The following is a 15,936-nucleotide window of genomic DNA, read 5'->3' as shown; positions in this document are numbered from 1 at the left end:
CCAAGTGCTGACTCTTGCATGTCCTCCATGTTCTCAATCACACTCAGGTGATGGATACCAGCATATAACTGAAATCGTCCTTCAGTGAATGCTGAGAGATAAAAATACAGTTATACATTTAATAAATGAGCTAATCCCAAATCACCTGCAAAAACAGGTAGGCCTACTGAAATAGTTGCAAGAGCCATTTATTACTGTACTGTGTATATATGTTCCTTTTATTCACCAAAGTATTGTATTCAATTCTAATTAATCCTTTCTTAAATGTGAGTGGACCAAAAATCCAAGTGAAACCAATTTTTAGAAGAGCATTTTATTGAACTCTTTTTGGAAACTCCATGAAGATAAAAGCACATGCAAGATAGAAAGGACTGTATTAAGAGGCAACACGAAAGTACAGGAGTTTGTAGTCCAATTTAAAACAGGTTTGAACTGTATGGCACATGGTACTACTTGCAGGACTGACATTAGTGAACAATAAAGATGTCGTATCGTAAAAGAAAATAAACATCTCACTACTTGAAAATGGATTGTTCTTTTCAAAAGAGAACTCATATCCACGCACAATAGTACACTAAATTGATTCCTCAGTTTTGTATGCTCATGTGAGGTTAAACATTGACCACTCTCTCAATTGACTCAACATGAATTGAAGGTAAACATTGCCTTTCCAGTGTCAAGCCATTCGGCCCTTTCTCACGTTAAGGGATTTCTTTCCTCTACAGAAATCCAGACTATCAGGATGTCACAGCGTCCTGCAGAAGCAGACTTCATGTGAGGCTAAGATAAGTAAATGCCCTTTGTGTGGTCAATTTATACGTTGAGATATTACCCATTACTAGATGTCTTCTGATGCATACACATGACACAAGACCAACAGGCCCCAATATATGCAATTCAAAAATGCATCTTTCACATAGTTCACTGTTCACAGAGAAGTTGCTCATTTATTTTCTGAAAGACAATCAACTTTCTTTTCCTCCAGAGACACTGTAAACACAACTGTGACAGATGGCATACATTGTTATGCTTTGACATCCCTGTCATTGGGACTCCCGACTGCGCGACAAAAAAAGAGGGCAGGTCAGTTTATCAATTCAGCGTTGTGATGCCGTTTGGATGGAGACAGTCTACTGAGATGGAGTGGACGATACCTGCCACTGACGGAATATAGCAAACACCCTTTTGGACTTGTCACGAGGGCCCTGGGAGGAAAGAGAGTGTACAGAAACGCCAGATATTATTTAAATTAAAGCTACATCGAAAAGAATTAGCATGAGGTCTAAGCATGTGTTGCTATGCATCATATTCCAGAGGGTGTGATGATGTCATTTTATGGAGAGGTTCCACATTTTTGACTTGCCTGTGCGGAACTAGCTTCAGCTGTATCGGAGTTCTTCTTCATGGGCATGAGGAGGTCGAGAGCAGCCTTCCAGCCCTGCTGATGAAGCGCTGAGTCTTCATTTAAACAGGGGATCGCCCCTGGATCCACGTTCTCCTTCCCCACGGAGATCCACGGACACCAGTCTCTGTGCTGAGCGAGGGGGTCAAATGTATTCTTGTGCACAAGCCCATCCTGGAAAAGTAGGAAGTAGCATGTAAAAAAACGATTCACAACAAGTAATGCATAACAATCTTTCTAATTAGAAATATTGGTCATACTACCTCTTCTTGAATTAGGTAGTGTATAAAATACTGGATAAAGTGAGAAGTCATGTTTCTCTCAATATGCTTAGGTAAACCATGTTTAGATACAGATATAATATGTGTGATCGCATTGTGCCTTTAAGAGCTTATTTTTCTTAAATGTATCGCGTTAACCTGCGCGAGGACCGACAAAACACCGCTTGCTAAAGAGGTGCTTTTGATGGTAATCTTCACGCCTAGAATAATGCATGCCTCTTCTACAAGTGTACAATTCATCACTCATTTTCTGATGCTACTTACAAAATACACTAAGAGCACTGACTTTCATGGAACGGATTTTCTTGCAAATGTGGTAAAAATCTGCCATGCAAGAATTAGGGCTGCAACAACGAATCGATAAAATCGATAAAAATCGATTATTAAAATAGTTGGCAACGAATTCCATTATCGATTCGTTGTGTCGCGCGATTATTACGGCGCTCAATAAGTCACGGAGTATAAACAAAGTTGAGTTGAGCGCAGAGCGGCGCAGGAGAAACAAGAGCGGAGTGAGACGGAACGCTGCGTTGTGAGAGCCAATCAGCGCTGAGCTGCTCCTCTGTTGATGAATCTAATTGGCTGCTGCTGCTCACGTGGCGCTGGATGCGGAAGTCATTCACGTAGTCGGAGACATTCACGGAGCTAAGTGCGCCTCCGGGTGACGTTATGAACCCAGACACCAGGGCGCTACATGTCACGACGTGTGTGGCATTTCCACAAGAGTATAACGTAGAAAACGTGGTTATTTATTCCGTCGCGGCTAGCGGAAAATATTTTTCCACGGAGAAAGGCAACGGAGATAAGCCACGACGCCACTCGCTGTGAGCGCTGCGCGTGCAGACAACATTTAGCGGAGCGGAGCAGCGCGTGCGCTCTGATCGTTCTTTTAATTAAGTATCGATCCTAAAAATATGCTAAATCACATCGTTTTTATCGTACGGGTACTTTGTTAGTATCGCTACACCGTGCAGCGTGACAGCAGCAGATGTAGCAGACTAACATTCAAGCTAACCTAACTTCCCAAACGACATCTGAACGCTGATTGGCCGAGACGCGACACGTCCCATCAAAGATGTTTTATTGCGAAGAGCACCACTTCACATTTTTTCCGCGTCTCACTGCAATCTCAACGGCAGCGGGCCAGGTGAAAAAAGAATAAATCGGAACGCGTCTCTGATATTGTTCAGGGGGCCACATGGGGACCACTGCTCAGGAGAGGAAAGCTGTGAGTCTGTTTGTGACGGGTTCATCACCATGGTGACCAGTGAACAGGTTCATCACCATGGTGACCAGTGGGTCTCCAGGACCTTTCCATGACTTTAAACCACATTTCCATGATTAAACATTTTGTGAAAACTCTGTCTATACGTGACAAAGTGAGAAGATGTAGTATTTAAACTAACAATGAGAATTCCAAAGCATACCGTATATATACCGTGTAAATTAAAATTTGAATAAAACAAATTTGCATTCCTTTTCCAAATATTTTGGGATTTTATTTCTTTCAATTACTTTTCTAGGCCTGCTAATAGCCATTTAAAAATGTCATGACTTTTCCAGGTTTTCCATGACCGTACGAACCCTGTTTTGAATAAAGGGTTGAAAATTAAAGTTTTTTTGTTTTTTTATCCGATTAATCGATAAAATAATCAACCGATTAATCGATTATCAAAATAATCGTTAGTTGCAGCCCTAGCAAGAATGCATGAATTGTGCAGCCCTATCTTGAATATTGACATTACTCTTTGAACTGATCTTAACTTAATGGCACTGTATAATAAACCCTACAACTGTGTGTGAAATCAGCAGTAATGTTAGTTCTTACAGGGCCGCCAATTGATGAGAAGCACAGGCGTTTAGGAGGGTGATGCGGGCTGGCAGGGCCATCAGATCCAGCATTTTCCCCGTGTCCTTGACCGCGAGTTGCAGACCTTTTGCCCCTGGGCGAAGGACTTTGCAGCTCTTCACTGGGACTTGGCGAGTCTCTGCTCTGGGCACGCAAAGACTGAGGGGAGGAGGCTCCATCACCCTGTAACACACGCCGCAGCATGGTTTAAAAAAAAAAAAAGCAGCCCGGTACATTCCCCTTGCCATTGTTATACATAAAGTATGAAGTGATGTTGCTGAATATGAATATATGCAGATTAGTCTAGTTTATAGCTTGCCTGGTCAGAGCGGGTAGTGTCCTGGCTCCTCAGCTTCATGCGACATGGAGTGGATGAGGCAGAAGCAGACTGGTCCTTCTGGCCCTCATGTGTGGGTGTTAGAGGAGGACCTGTTGCTTGAGGGGGCGGGGTCACAGCGTCTGTTGAGACGTCTCCATCGGGTCCCGTTCCCTCCATCTGGTGGAAGTTCCACAAGCCCACCTTGCGCATACAGTACGAGCAGGTGAGGATGGGCAGGTTCATTGCGTGCAGAGTTGGGCTAAGAAAGAGAAATTCATTGCTCAGGCATCTTCATTGGATTGGTGTGATAAAGAAAATGTGTACCGCATTTCTCTCAGTTTACTGAATGTCCTTTGATTGCATTTCCTTCCATGTAGCTTGTGCACCATTAAGGATACATTTTAAATTGGATTTGTGCTGCTGTATGTGCTTACTTTATGACAATATCAATATGTGTTCACTGGAAAATGCATTGCGTTATTGTAACGTGTGTGTGTAGTGTCTAGCACAGCAACTCACCTTGCAGCCCAGCCACAGAGAGAAACTATGCATGCAGCCACCTGGACAGCCAGAGATTCAGAATATGAAGAACCATCTTTTCTTTTTTGTTCGTCCTCGATCAGCTGCAGTACAACACTGATAACATCCTCATTCAAAGACTGTAAAGAAACAGTGGACGTTAATGTGCATGTGAACAAGCTAAAAATGTTATGCTTTCATGTTGAATACATGAAGTTTTTTGACAAATAATTTGACTGTCCTTTCCATAATCTCCTGACTAAAACAATCTCTGGAAAAAAAAATACGGTCATAATGGTTCGGAGTGCATTTTTGTCCGTATCCATAAAGAGTCGAAAACCCTTCTCCAGCCTCACCATCGAATTCAGCTGCTCCGGCTTCATGGCAGGCAGCTGCTTTGCAAGGAGACAGGCGCTCTTGAAGCGCTCTAAGAAGGCAGTGAGCAGTGCTGATGGTTCATAGGCTGGAACCAGCCAGAACCGCTCTGAAATTACAGCCACACTCCCCATAAGCATCACATGGAGAACTCGGGGGGCAAATTCGGCTTCAATGACAGGACATAATTCGTTTGTACAAACATGCAACACAAAATTCTTGCTCCTACCTGGGCACGGAATGTCAGGCCAGGGGCAAAACTTCTCATGCTGCGTCTGAAGCTGCCTTGATATCTCTGCAATGCGGGACGCATCTTTTAGAAAAAGAAGAAGAAAAGTGACTCGACCTTTCTTTTTTGGCAAGACTTGCCAAAATAAAGTGTGTGTCCTTGTCTTTAGATTTAATTTAGGCTCACATTTGTTAAAGTCTAAAGTTGGTTGAAGTGCTGCACAAAGGAAAACCTGGCAGCTGGAGCACTTGAGCATATCACAGCCAATGTTGATCCAGCCATATCTGGCACACATCAGGGGGGACAGTGTGCAGGGTTTTCCTGCCCATTTCAAACAGTGGGATGCTAAGGAAAATGTTACTCAAGACACAAAACAAGCATCATCACATGCACATATATATATATATATTTGTTCTCTTTTCAAACTGGATCCAAAAGGTAAAAGGATATAGAGTAGGATTCCACTCTTGAGAAAAAGGCGTCTTTGTTCGTTGCCTCACAAGTTGCTTGAGCATTGCTTTTTACTTCCAGAACGTTCCCATTTCCTTGTCCACTGAAATTCACACAATAGGGGAAAACAAATCTTCAGTTTCCACATGCATGCTTCTTATTTGAATAAACACGAACTTGCAATTGATTACATCTATGTGGCCTGTATATTGCACAAACACGAACTTGCAATTGATTACATCTATGTGGCCTGTATATTGTACACTTCCTAATCGCCTCATAACCCTGCACAGGCAGACAGTGAAGGCTCAAAGTGACACAATTATGCAACAGCTCCATCTGAATTTAAATAATAACACATTCAATTTCAATTTTTAAAACAACTCCACTTCTTTTTTTACCTGTTTGCTAAACTAACCCACAGTAGGCATTCAAAACCCCAAAGGCATCTAATTCAGGCTGAACGTCAAGTGGAAAACAGTCCAGAAGTGAAGAGCTAACTCATGGGAGCATCGTGTTAAGAGTAAAACTTTCGGTCCCCACCCCCTTATATCAGTGCAAGCGAGCAATAGCACAATGGCTGCCAGCGCACATTTTTTCAGGTATGCACACTAAATACAAGTGAGAATAATAAAAGGTGGGGGAACTGTCGTTCGCGCCACACAAGCTCCTGAACCTGTGGACACATGTCTCCTTTCAAAAGAAGGCGAGCCACCGCGCTAAAGCCGCACAGCTTCCAGGCTGTGTGGCTAACCAAATGAGCTAATGTCAACTTGCCGGCCCCTTTAAATCTAATACATTGGCACGCGATTGTTAACAAAAAAATGGCACCTGTTAGATCCGATATCTGTTGACGACAATCCCGCATTAAGAAGTTCGCGGACTTTCTCTGGAGATGCTAACGAAGACTTTTGTTGATTATTGTTGCCGAGACAATCCCCGAGACTGCCGCTGAGAGTCGCCATGATCGGCTCTGTGGTCCCCCCGGAAAATACATCCCGGACCCGAAGGTTCCGCTTTGTAAGACCCCTACCCCTCCGAAGACCCGGACCCGCAGGCGCATGAAGAGATCGTCAAATGAAATGCCTCTGGCTGGACTACGTCATTTTAATTGTGTTAGGTGTTACCTGTTACCTGGTATACATACACAGTGACTACACTTTTGATGACTTATATTTAGTAATTTTGAACGCAACAGCAGAGTTAACACAACTCAAATGAAATCTGACACTGAACAGGGATCCCACATGTCAAGGATCCCACATAAAATGTTTAGTTTCAGCTATCAAAATATTGAGCTATCAGAATATTATTATTTTGTCAGGTATAGGAAGCCATGTTAAAACAATGCATATCTTATATTCAAAAAGGGCTAGCGTATTCTGAAATGATTTGATATTATTTGATAAAGTTGTTAATATGCATTTATTTCCCTGTGGTAATATTTCTGGGAATTTTGTGGTTTTGATGACATGAAGATAAGTTTACCTTCTAAGATTACTGAAAACATACTGTTGTTAATGTTACACGATTTGGACTATTGTGTTTTTAGGCAAATTAGCTACCTCAAAACAATTAAAAAGCAGGTTATTCTCAGAACAGAACATAATTGCATAGACTACTTGCATTTAAACCTCAGTGATATCATATGTGATATAACTCTTTAAAATATATTTTAAACACATTAAATAAATAAAAAAGTGAAATTGTGACGTTGCTAGTGTTCGTACTTCATAGAGTGGAACTTGTACTTTCTATGTAAGCACATGAATACTATCCGAGCCCTGCAGGTCACTGGATCACGCACTTGGACAGAGAACAAACAAACAAACAAAGTTGTTGTTTTGGATACCGACACGCGCAGCCCCCGCCCATCTCTCATGACGCAACTTCCTAATAACAAGCCCTCTGATTGGTCCAGTGTCTCGGCCCGGGGGGGGGGGGTAACATTTGTGAATGGTTTCATACTGACCGAGCTATGCGAAACGATGATGTTTTATCAGCACTTTAGCATATGTTGTTTTTATATAATGTGACGTTCTCCGAGGGCTGGATTGTAACGGGGACACGATGGCGGACCCTGAACGCGCGCGCAGTCCAGACCTCCTGAATAGATTCGAGAAACTGACACACAGGCCGCCGCACGGTGAGACGCTAGCAGGTCGGTCAACAGTACGCTAACGACGAGTTGTTTCCCTTAACGCTGCCGTATTCCGCCTGTCAAACAAACACCGTGTGGCCGAGAACAGCTGCTCCGCGCACGCGCGCGCACACACGACGCCCTCCTACTGTGCGCGTGCAGGGTTTGTAAACGTGTCCCGTAACGCTGCTAAGCTAACCTAGCCACGATGCCTGTGTATCTTTGTATAGCTTTAGAGCCACCATATGAGCTATATTAAAGTACCTGTTACCAATTTAACGAGAATGGTTCTCGGAGTCGGTCACCTTTTTGTTAAAAAAACGTGTCCTTCAGCTGCACAGTTAACTTCTAGTGATGTGGCCTCATTATTGATTGGGTTTTATGGACTTTGAGTGTTTCCAGGAGATTCAGGGCTGGGGACAAAGTATTGATAATAGTATTCTCAAGATCATATATCTAGCTCGCTATTACTCAATGGACATGGTGTGTTATGATCGTGATGATCCATCATGTGTGGGACAATTGTTTTTGATTTCTCTCATTGTCCATGTATCCTGGGCATGTTCTGTTTTTGTTTTTTTGTGTACCACAGATATCGATTGCAGTCACACCTTTGGGCCAAGCAATGTGTATCACACAGTCCAACTCAGGTTCCTCTCACTGATATAGACATGCAGCTGCAACATATTTTTGATGGCCTTGATGACTGATGGACCATTGAAAAACAATAACATTTATTTAACTTTTTTAATAATAACCCTACACTATCATTTGCTCAAATTGATTTCAAATGTAATTAAACGCACTAGCATTTTTAAAAAATGCTTAACCCTTGTGTTGCCTTAGGGTCATTTTGACCCGAATCAATATTACACCCTCCCCCCGTTAGGATTAATTTGACCCCATTCAATGTTTAATGTCGGTGTTCTTTCGGTAGTCAACAAACAAACATAAAGTGCCTCACACTTAAACTTGGAAAACAATATTAATTCTAATAATTTTCTGGAGGTTTTAATTGCTGGTGTCAAATTGAACCCAAAGGGTAAAATATGTTAGTAAATATAAAGGTAACAGGAGGGTGAAACATTGAATAGGGTCAAAATGACCCAAAGGCGGGGGGAGGGTGTAATATTGATTCGGGTCAAAATGACCCTAAGGCAACACAAGGGTTAAGGAGACCAAAGGCCCCAAACTCTTGAATGTCAGCAGTGAATGTGACATTATGTGTAGCTTTCTGAACACACTAGGCTGTTTATGTGGAAGGGTTATGCTCCCGAGTTTGAATGCACCATTTAGTCTTCTGCACTTAAAGATCTGCCAATTGTCTGAAACGTAATAATTGAATTAGCCGGACAAACGTGTACCAGCAAATCACGGTCTGATACGATTGGGACATATTTGACCCCGGTGTGAGACAACGACATGAACGACATGAAACCTGGCACCTCGTGTTGTGTTGCTGGCATCAGATTTGTATCGGTGGATGTTCAGCAGGGTTCGTACGGTCATGGAAAACCTGGAAAAGTCATGGAATTTTAAAATGGTCATTTCCAGGCCTGGAAAAGTCATGGAAAAAACGTAAATCATAAAAGTTTTGGAAAAGTCATGGAAATTTGTTATAATCACGTGTTCATTTACGTCAAGTTTGAAATAATTAATATGTTTTTTAAAGAAAGACGCTCAGAATATAAGCCGGCGTACGCTCTCAATACGCAAAATGTTCTAAATTGTTCATGTTTATACCGAGGTTTCCGTTTGGTCATGGAAATTTGGTTTAAAGTCCTGGAAATCCATTGGTCAAAATGTGTCAGAACCCTGGTTCAGTCATGCCTCGCTCTACATTCCTCTGCTCTATCTCTGTTCCCAGTCCAATTAATCAAAATGCATTGGTTGCCTGACACAGTTTTAGGGAGGTCTCGTATCTAATCATAGTACATTAAACACAGATTGTTAGATTTACATCCATGTGCTTTGAATGCTGTCATTGTGCGCCTGCTTATAAAAACAATGCTTATCCCTCAGGCCAAACATCCTAGTATCGTGGTTTTGTTTTATTCTCTGCTATTTGCAAAGCTTCCCTATACGGTAATACTGTGGGCCTGATGTTGTGTTTTAAATATAGCACCGTATGCTATGAATAGATTTGTCTGGCAGCTTTAGTGTCAGAGGGTCATTTAATTTGAATGCCGTATACACAGTATAACGAGGAGGACACGCCTGTCCCTTGAGTATCGTTTATGTTTTTTATGGCTTATTGTCTCCAAGCAGATGTAATGAGTTGAGATGAACCCTCCTGTTACCTTCAAATTTACTAACATATTTAAACCCTCGGGGTCAATTTGACCCCAGCAATTAAAACCTCCAGAAAATTATTAGAATTAATATTGTTTCCCAAGTTTAAGTGTCAGGTACTTTGTTTGTTTGTTGACTACCTAAATAGCCCTTTAAATAAATAAAAAAGTTGATATTTCTTAGATGTTTTACACAGTGAAAAACAGCCTGGGGTCAAATTGACCCCAAAGAACACCGATGCGTACGAGTTGTGTTCAGGACATTGAAAACATAACATCATGTGAATTTTATGTTTTCCCCAATAAATTAGGAAAAAATCACGAAGGCCGATAAATGCACCGTCATGCTTTCACGATGCGTCGACTCTCCTCTGTGAGCATGCCCCGCCTCTCCTCGTCCGATGACACCCTCTCTTCCTCCCTCTCCAGGTCACCGTGCTCCCCCTGCCCGCAGCGGGCACCGCTGCGTCGCGGACAACACCAACCTCTACGTGTTCGGAGGGTACAACCCGGACTACGATGAGTCAGGAGGCTCGGAGAACGAAGACTATCCGCTGTTCAGGGAGCTGTGGAGGTACCACTTTGCCACCGGCTGCTGGCAGCAGATCCGAACAGAGGGCTACATGCCCACGGAGCTGGCGTCTATGTCGGGTGAAACATTATTTCATAGTTTTGAACATTTCAATACTTGCCGTTGTTATTTCTACCCAACAAAAATATCCGGTTTTCTGTTAAAGTGTGTGTGTATTGAGTTCGGTGTCGCTTTGTTTCCTCAGCGGTTTTGCACGGCAACAACCTCCTCGTGTTCGGCGGCACCGGCATTCCCTTCGGTGAGAATAATGGCAACGACGTACACGTCTGTAACGTAAGGTACAAGCGGTGGTCGCTGCTCAACTGTCGGGGGAAGAAGCCCAACAGAATCTACGGACAGGTAACCTCATAAATCACTCATTTTGATTGCTCACTTTCCAGTTTTGTTGTTGTTTGTTTGTATTTTTTATTCAGTCAATCAAATCAAATACAATACAATATTATCCTATAAAAAAAATAAAAAAGAGACTGAAAAGGTATAGGTAGAAGCAAAAAAATGCTTATAAATTCCTATCCTAAATTGAAATCAAAATAAATCAGAAAATTAATATAAAATAAAGAAAAAAATAAAACAACAATAAACAAGATAAAAAACAAAATGTATTTAAATATACTACCACATACATCTTCCATATTAATCCGTTTTTAATCACATTTATAACTCTCAAGGATTTGTAAAAAAATAATTCCCTTAAAAAACAAAAAGGAGTTCACAATTCTTACTTCTATTTCAACATTATTCCATAATTTGACTCCTACAACAGAAATACATCTTTTAATCCCTTTTTTTGCCTTTTGTACCGTGAACCTACAAACATCTCTCAAATCATATTTACACTCATGTATTGAAAATAAACTTTGTACACAGTCTGGCAGTGACTTTGCTTTAGCTCTGTACATTGTCTGCATTATTTTATAATAAACCAAATCATTAAAGTTTGATCTAGTGGATATACAAAACTCTTGATATCTTTCCTCCCCCAGGCAATGGTTATCATAAATAGCTTCCTGTACGTGTTTGGAGGGACGACGGGTTACATCTACAGCACAGACCTGCACAGGCTGGACCTGACCACCAGGGAGTGGATTCACCTCAAGCCCAACAATCCGCCCGATGACCTGCCTGAGGAACGGTACGCCTTCATCTCGCCTGCATGTGCGGATTATTTATTTACACTATACACACACATTTCATTTACACTACACACATACACACACTTTGCATTTTGCACACTGTCTATATTTAATATTTTTATATTTAATTTAATTTGTCATTAGTATTGTGTATGCATATGTTATATATATATATATTTTATATTTTACTTTGTATACTCCTATTTCTTTCATCCCTGTTTTTTTTATATTTTATTTTTTATTCTTGTGTGTTTAGTTTATTGGTGCTGCTACTGTGACGACAAATTTCCCCTTGGGGATTAATAAAGTATATATCTATCTATCTATCTAGGATCAAACTTGTGTACTTGTGTGTGTGTATCCAATTAGAGGACAGCCAATCACTGGATTATTGAGAGAGTAGGGATGAAATATTACTCCGCTGTAAGGAATGGTGATGACATTGAGGATTGGGGTTGAAGCGGGGTAAAAAAAAAGACAAAGGGTGGTGGTTAGAAGTGTGTGTGTGTGTGTGTGTGTGTGTGTGTGTGTGTGTGTGTGTGTGTGTGTGTGTGTGTGTGTGTGTCTGTGTCTGTGTCTGTGTGTGTGTGTGTGTGACACAGGTACAGGCATGAAATAGCACATGACGGACAGAGGATCTACATTCTGGGAGGAGGAACGTCCTGGACATCCTACCCTCTGGACAAGGTACTACACCACTAAGGGTATACTCACCAAAGACATTTAACTGATTGCCAGCCAGAATTTCAAATTCAACATGTTTATGACAGTTCATGCTGCAGTTTATTTATTTGTACACCATCAAAATCAATCTGAGTCTCTGCTAGACGAACGGTAAATATTGTGTCTTTTTTAACAGATCCATGCTTATAATCTGGAGACTAATTCCTGGGAGGAGATTCCAACTAAACCTCATGACAAAATAGGTCTGTTTCTGCACCTTGCTTTTCACTGGGCCCGTTTTAGTTTTCCGTCACAGCTTTTCTAACATGTTTGTGCTTCGACAGGGTACCCTGCTCCTCGGAGATGCCATAGCTGTGTACAGATCCGAAATGGTGAGAATTTTTCAATAATCATGCGCAACCAATATCACCAGATTAAAACAAATTCAAACTAGAACGGGCACTCGGTAGAGCGCATACCTTCGCATATCACAAGATTGGGCATTGAATTATGAACATTTTGGCATTAGTTGCATGCCAATTGGATAAAAATTGACCGTGCTATGGTAAAAGAAGATTTTGACCTATCCATGACCTTGACCTTTGACCCGATTGATCCCAAAATCTAATCAAATGGTCCCCGGATAATAACCAATCATCCCACCAAATTTCATGCGATTCGGTTTAATACTTTTGAGTTAATAACACGCATACAAATAAATAAATACACGGCGATCAAAACATAACCTTCCGCATTTTCAATGCGAAGGTAACAAGCTTCTGTATTTCTGCTTCTAAGATAAACGTGTGCTCCATATATCAGATATAACATCCTCATATGTTTGAAAGTAACTTCCTGCCAGTTACCACATGCACAACTATGTAAAAAACTATCTGAACATTCGTGTGTTTTTTTAATGTAGATGTATTTATCTGTGGAGGCTACAACGGGGAAATAATTTTGGCGGATCTGTGGAAGATCAGCCTGCAGACTTTCCAGTGGAGTAAACTGCCAGCAGTGGTGCCGGAGCCGGCCTACTTCCACTGTGCTGCCGTCACCCCAGTGAGTACAACACGACCGCCTCTCATCACTCGTCAGCTCGCCGTTGAGCCCAGAACCTCGGGTGCTAACCTCCTCACTGACGATAATGTGAACGTCTTTCTCCCCATCCTTCACTCTGTCCCAAGGCTGGCTGTATGTATATCCATGGGGGCGTGGTGAACATCCACGAGAACAAGAGAACTGGCTCTCTGTTTAAGATCTGGCTGGCCGGGCCCAGCCTGCTGGAGCTGTGCTGGGAGAAGCTCCTCAAGGCCTTTCCTCACCTGACTTCACTCTCCACAGTGCAGCTGCTCAACCTGGGCCTCACAAAGGAACTCATCGAACGCTTGAAATAGGCCGCACGGTGGAGGACGGACACATGACTGGATGGGACAGAGTGGACTGGGAGGAGTTGAGGTCTGGCGGAGCACAGCTTTCAATTCATAGCAACATTCTGTGGACAACGCCCTCTCCCCTCCCTCCCGTAGCCCCGCCTTAAAACCAAAAACAATGGGATGCCTTTTGTGTTGCTTTTTCTTCTTTTTGTTGCTTTTTCAGTGAAGATCAATTAATTCAATGTGGAATGTTTTATGGATTTTACCCAACTCCCTCTCTTACATGATGCCTTTGTGTCATGCTAAACATGATTTCCCACTTCTAATCCTCCAAACTGTGAAAGCTGGAAATACTTTATTTTGCCGCGTCATTTTTTTTCAAGGACAGTCTCTCCCGTGTAAAAACAAAACAAAAAAAACAAATCTGCCTTCTCTTCTACTTTTTAAGAAATCTGGGCAAAGGAAGAATGCATGTGTATTTATTTGAATGACTACATTTTTTCCCCTCAGTTTTTGTCATCTGATATTGCTGTTTGCACACTTCGTCTGTTTTTGTGTACATTTACATTTTTCTTTTTAATAGATCATACCAGTGTGTTTGCACATTATAGAGTATTTAATTCAACATTTTTGTTTCTGCTAACCTTTTAGATTTTTTTCTATTGATTTTGCAATGTTCCGGGCAGCCTTTTTATTTCACCTGTCCTCCTTCTGGTATGAAAATCAACTTTCAGAGTCTTGAGTTGCTTTACATCGTTGCATAGTCAATCACACTGATTGTTGAAGTTATGTTGTATTGCATACATTTGGCATAAATTAAAGCAGACATGATATTCACTTTGAGGGATTACTAATCTTAAATGTCTTTAAGTAGTTTTCATACTATATTAATGGAAACCAGTGTCTGCCTTGAGGGAAGAAAAAACATTTTTTAAGTTTCAGTTATTGTACGGATGCCTTGAAAATGGTCACGAGTTGTATGTTTGTGGTAAATTAGCAACAAAAAAATGCAGAAACACTTTTCTTAATTAGTGACTGGAGGAATGTTTCAATGCTGGATTTGCCTACATCTGAGCACTTGTATTTTCTGTATTCATCTCACAACCTAGTCCACAAAACAGTCTGCAGAAATCTTTAATTGCCATGCCGTTTGCTTTCAGCTCTCATTTATACACCAAACCATGCAACACATCACTGTGAATTTGGTGCTCTTTAAAATTAATTCTAAATGCTTTTATTCAAATAAAGACTTCCTTTCTGTTAAGACATTTACTCTCTCTGTTGATGACACGAAACGTTTTGCACAGGGAGTTACTTCAGTAGCGGGCTTATACCAATGTATTGTTTGGACTGCAGTGCCTTTTTCAAACATTTACTGAGGCTGACATTTCATTAACAGGCAGTATAAGAGCTTTACATATTAAGACTAAGGATTTTTGTACATTTGAGCTATTTTGACCAAGCCGCTACATCACTAAACATCTTGGTGTCAGCAATATACTTTTTATTTTTTATATGCTGCTTCAAGGTTGCAGAGACTTTGTATTCTGTTAATGGCCAGATATTTATTAAGGATGCAGCATGTTGGGCCTTTTGGGTATAAATATGATCCTAAAAGCACTTGTTCAACATACTGCTCTTATGTATAAAACAATTATCTAACAGATGCCACAAAATATAAACTTGGACAATGATTCTTGTGATGAGGTTAGGTGAGACCGAGGAAGGGACGCCGCCTCACGGTTTGGTCTGCCTGCACTTTACATTGCCTCTATGTTCGACAAACTACTTTGTGCATGATGTAACTTCCTGCATTTAAAATTAACATCAAACCTTTACTATGGAACAGTTTTAAAGATGATCCCTAACATGTTGTACAGTAGGCTTGTGTGAATGTTGTGTTGGAGTACATGTCAATAAAAGTGTTCTGTAAATATTTATGTGCTCCCCCATTCACTTTGACTAATATTTAGCATGATACATAACCCCAAATTATTCAGACTGTTTTAGCATGCACTGCTGTTGCCACTTCCATCTCGGCATTTCGCACCAGACCAAAGTGATAGCATGCATGTCATTGGCCCCGTTATGTACCAACAGTGCCAACAAAAAAAAATCAATGTACATTATAAAGTCAATTGAAGTGAAAATCCAATAAAATGTACAGTACATCTTTCAGAAGAGTTTAAAAACAACAACTCTGTCGGTTGAAAGACTCGTCTCATTTCACAGAAGTGATAAATTAATGCATTTATTAGGTCCTGTATAAACCACTTGGTACAATACATCAGAACCGCAAATGAACACCAACAATTTA

At 41.1% G+C, this 15,936-nt stretch overlaps 2 protein-coding genes across 4 annotated transcripts; one reads left to right on the top strand and one right to left on the bottom strand.

Annotated features, from left to right (window-relative positions):
* Positions 1-920: 920 nt before the first annotated feature.
* zc3hc1 (zinc finger, C3HC-type containing 1) lies at positions 921-6,404 on the bottom strand. Its single transcript, XM_056424859.1, has 10 exons — positions 6,256-6,404; positions 5,425-5,527; positions 5,161-5,311; positions 4,975-5,058; positions 4,727-4,854; positions 4,371-4,510; positions 3,852-4,110; positions 3,512-3,715; positions 1,364-1,576; positions 921-1,205 (listed from the first exon to the last, which is right to left on the bottom strand). Exons 1-10 carry the CDS (start codon positions 6,387-6,389, stop codon positions 1,131-1,133), a joined length of 1,491 nt encoding a protein of 496 aa, XP_056280834.1. The 5' UTR covers positions 6,390-6,404; the 3' UTR covers positions 921-1,130.
* Positions 6,405-7,378: 974 nt separating this feature from the next.
* On the top strand, positions 7,379-15,557 carry klhdc10 (kelch domain containing 10). 3 transcript variants are annotated; one of them, XM_056425146.1, is made up of 9 exons: positions 7,379-7,570; positions 10,285-10,506; positions 10,632-10,786; positions 11,431-11,579; positions 12,183-12,267; positions 12,440-12,506; positions 12,588-12,635; positions 13,166-13,305; positions 13,431-15,557. In XM_056425146.1, the coding sequence occupies exons 1-9, from the start codon at positions 7,495-7,497 to the stop codon at positions 13,638-13,640; spliced, it is 1,152 nt and encodes a 383-aa protein (XP_056281121.1). In that variant the 5' UTR covers positions 7,379-7,494; the 3' UTR covers positions 13,641-15,557. The 3 variants fall into 3 exon arrangements, with proteins under 3 accessions (XP_056281121.1, XP_056281120.1, XP_056281119.1); XM_056425145.1 differs by having other exon boundaries at positions 7,379-7,585; XM_056425144.1 differs by lacking the exon at positions 7,379-7,570 and adding an exon at positions 7,592-8,214.
* Positions 15,558-15,936: the final 379 nt, after the last annotated feature.

The sequence above is a fragment of the Pseudoliparis swirei genome, chromosome 10 (genome assembly GCF_029220125.1).
Source record: "Pseudoliparis swirei isolate HS2019 ecotype Mariana Trench chromosome 10, NWPU_hadal_v1, whole genome shotgun sequence".
In the NCBI taxonomy this organism is placed as follows: Eukaryota; Metazoa; Chordata; class Actinopteri; order Perciformes; family Liparidae; genus Pseudoliparis; species Pseudoliparis swirei.
Note: the sequence above shows the minus strand (reverse complement) of the source record. Positions and strands in the feature narration are given on the sequence as shown.

What these genes read in the sequence shown, in the direction of transcription:
- klhdc10 (XM_056425144.1), top strand. Translation starts at nt 8,112, where the DNA reads ATGTATCCTGGGCATGTTCTGTTTTTGTTTTTTTGTGTACCACAGATA. An exon ending in TATCACACAGTCCAACTCAG is followed by an intron (nt 8,215 to 10,284) that starts GTTCCTCTCACT and finishes CTCCCTCTCCAG; the next exon opens with GTCACCGTGCTCCCCCTGCC. An exon ending in CCAACAGAATCTACGGACAG is followed by an intron (nt 10,787 to 11,430) that starts GTAACCTCATAA and finishes TTCCTCCCCCAG; the next exon opens with GCAATGGTTATCATAAATAG.
- zc3hc1 (XM_056424859.1), bottom strand. Translation starts at nt 6,389, where the DNA reads ATGGCGACTCTCAGCGGCAGTCTCGGGGATTGTCTCGGCAACAATAAT. An exon ending in ACAGATATCGGATCTAACAG is followed by an intron (nt 5,528 to 6,255) that starts GTGCCATTTTTT and finishes TGTGAATTTCAG; the next exon opens with TGGACAAGGAAATGGGAACG. An exon ending in CGGAGCAGCTGAATTCGATG is followed by an intron (nt 4,511 to 4,726) that starts GTGAGGCTGGAG and finishes GTTTCTTTACAG; the next exon opens with TCTTTGAATGAGGATGTTAT.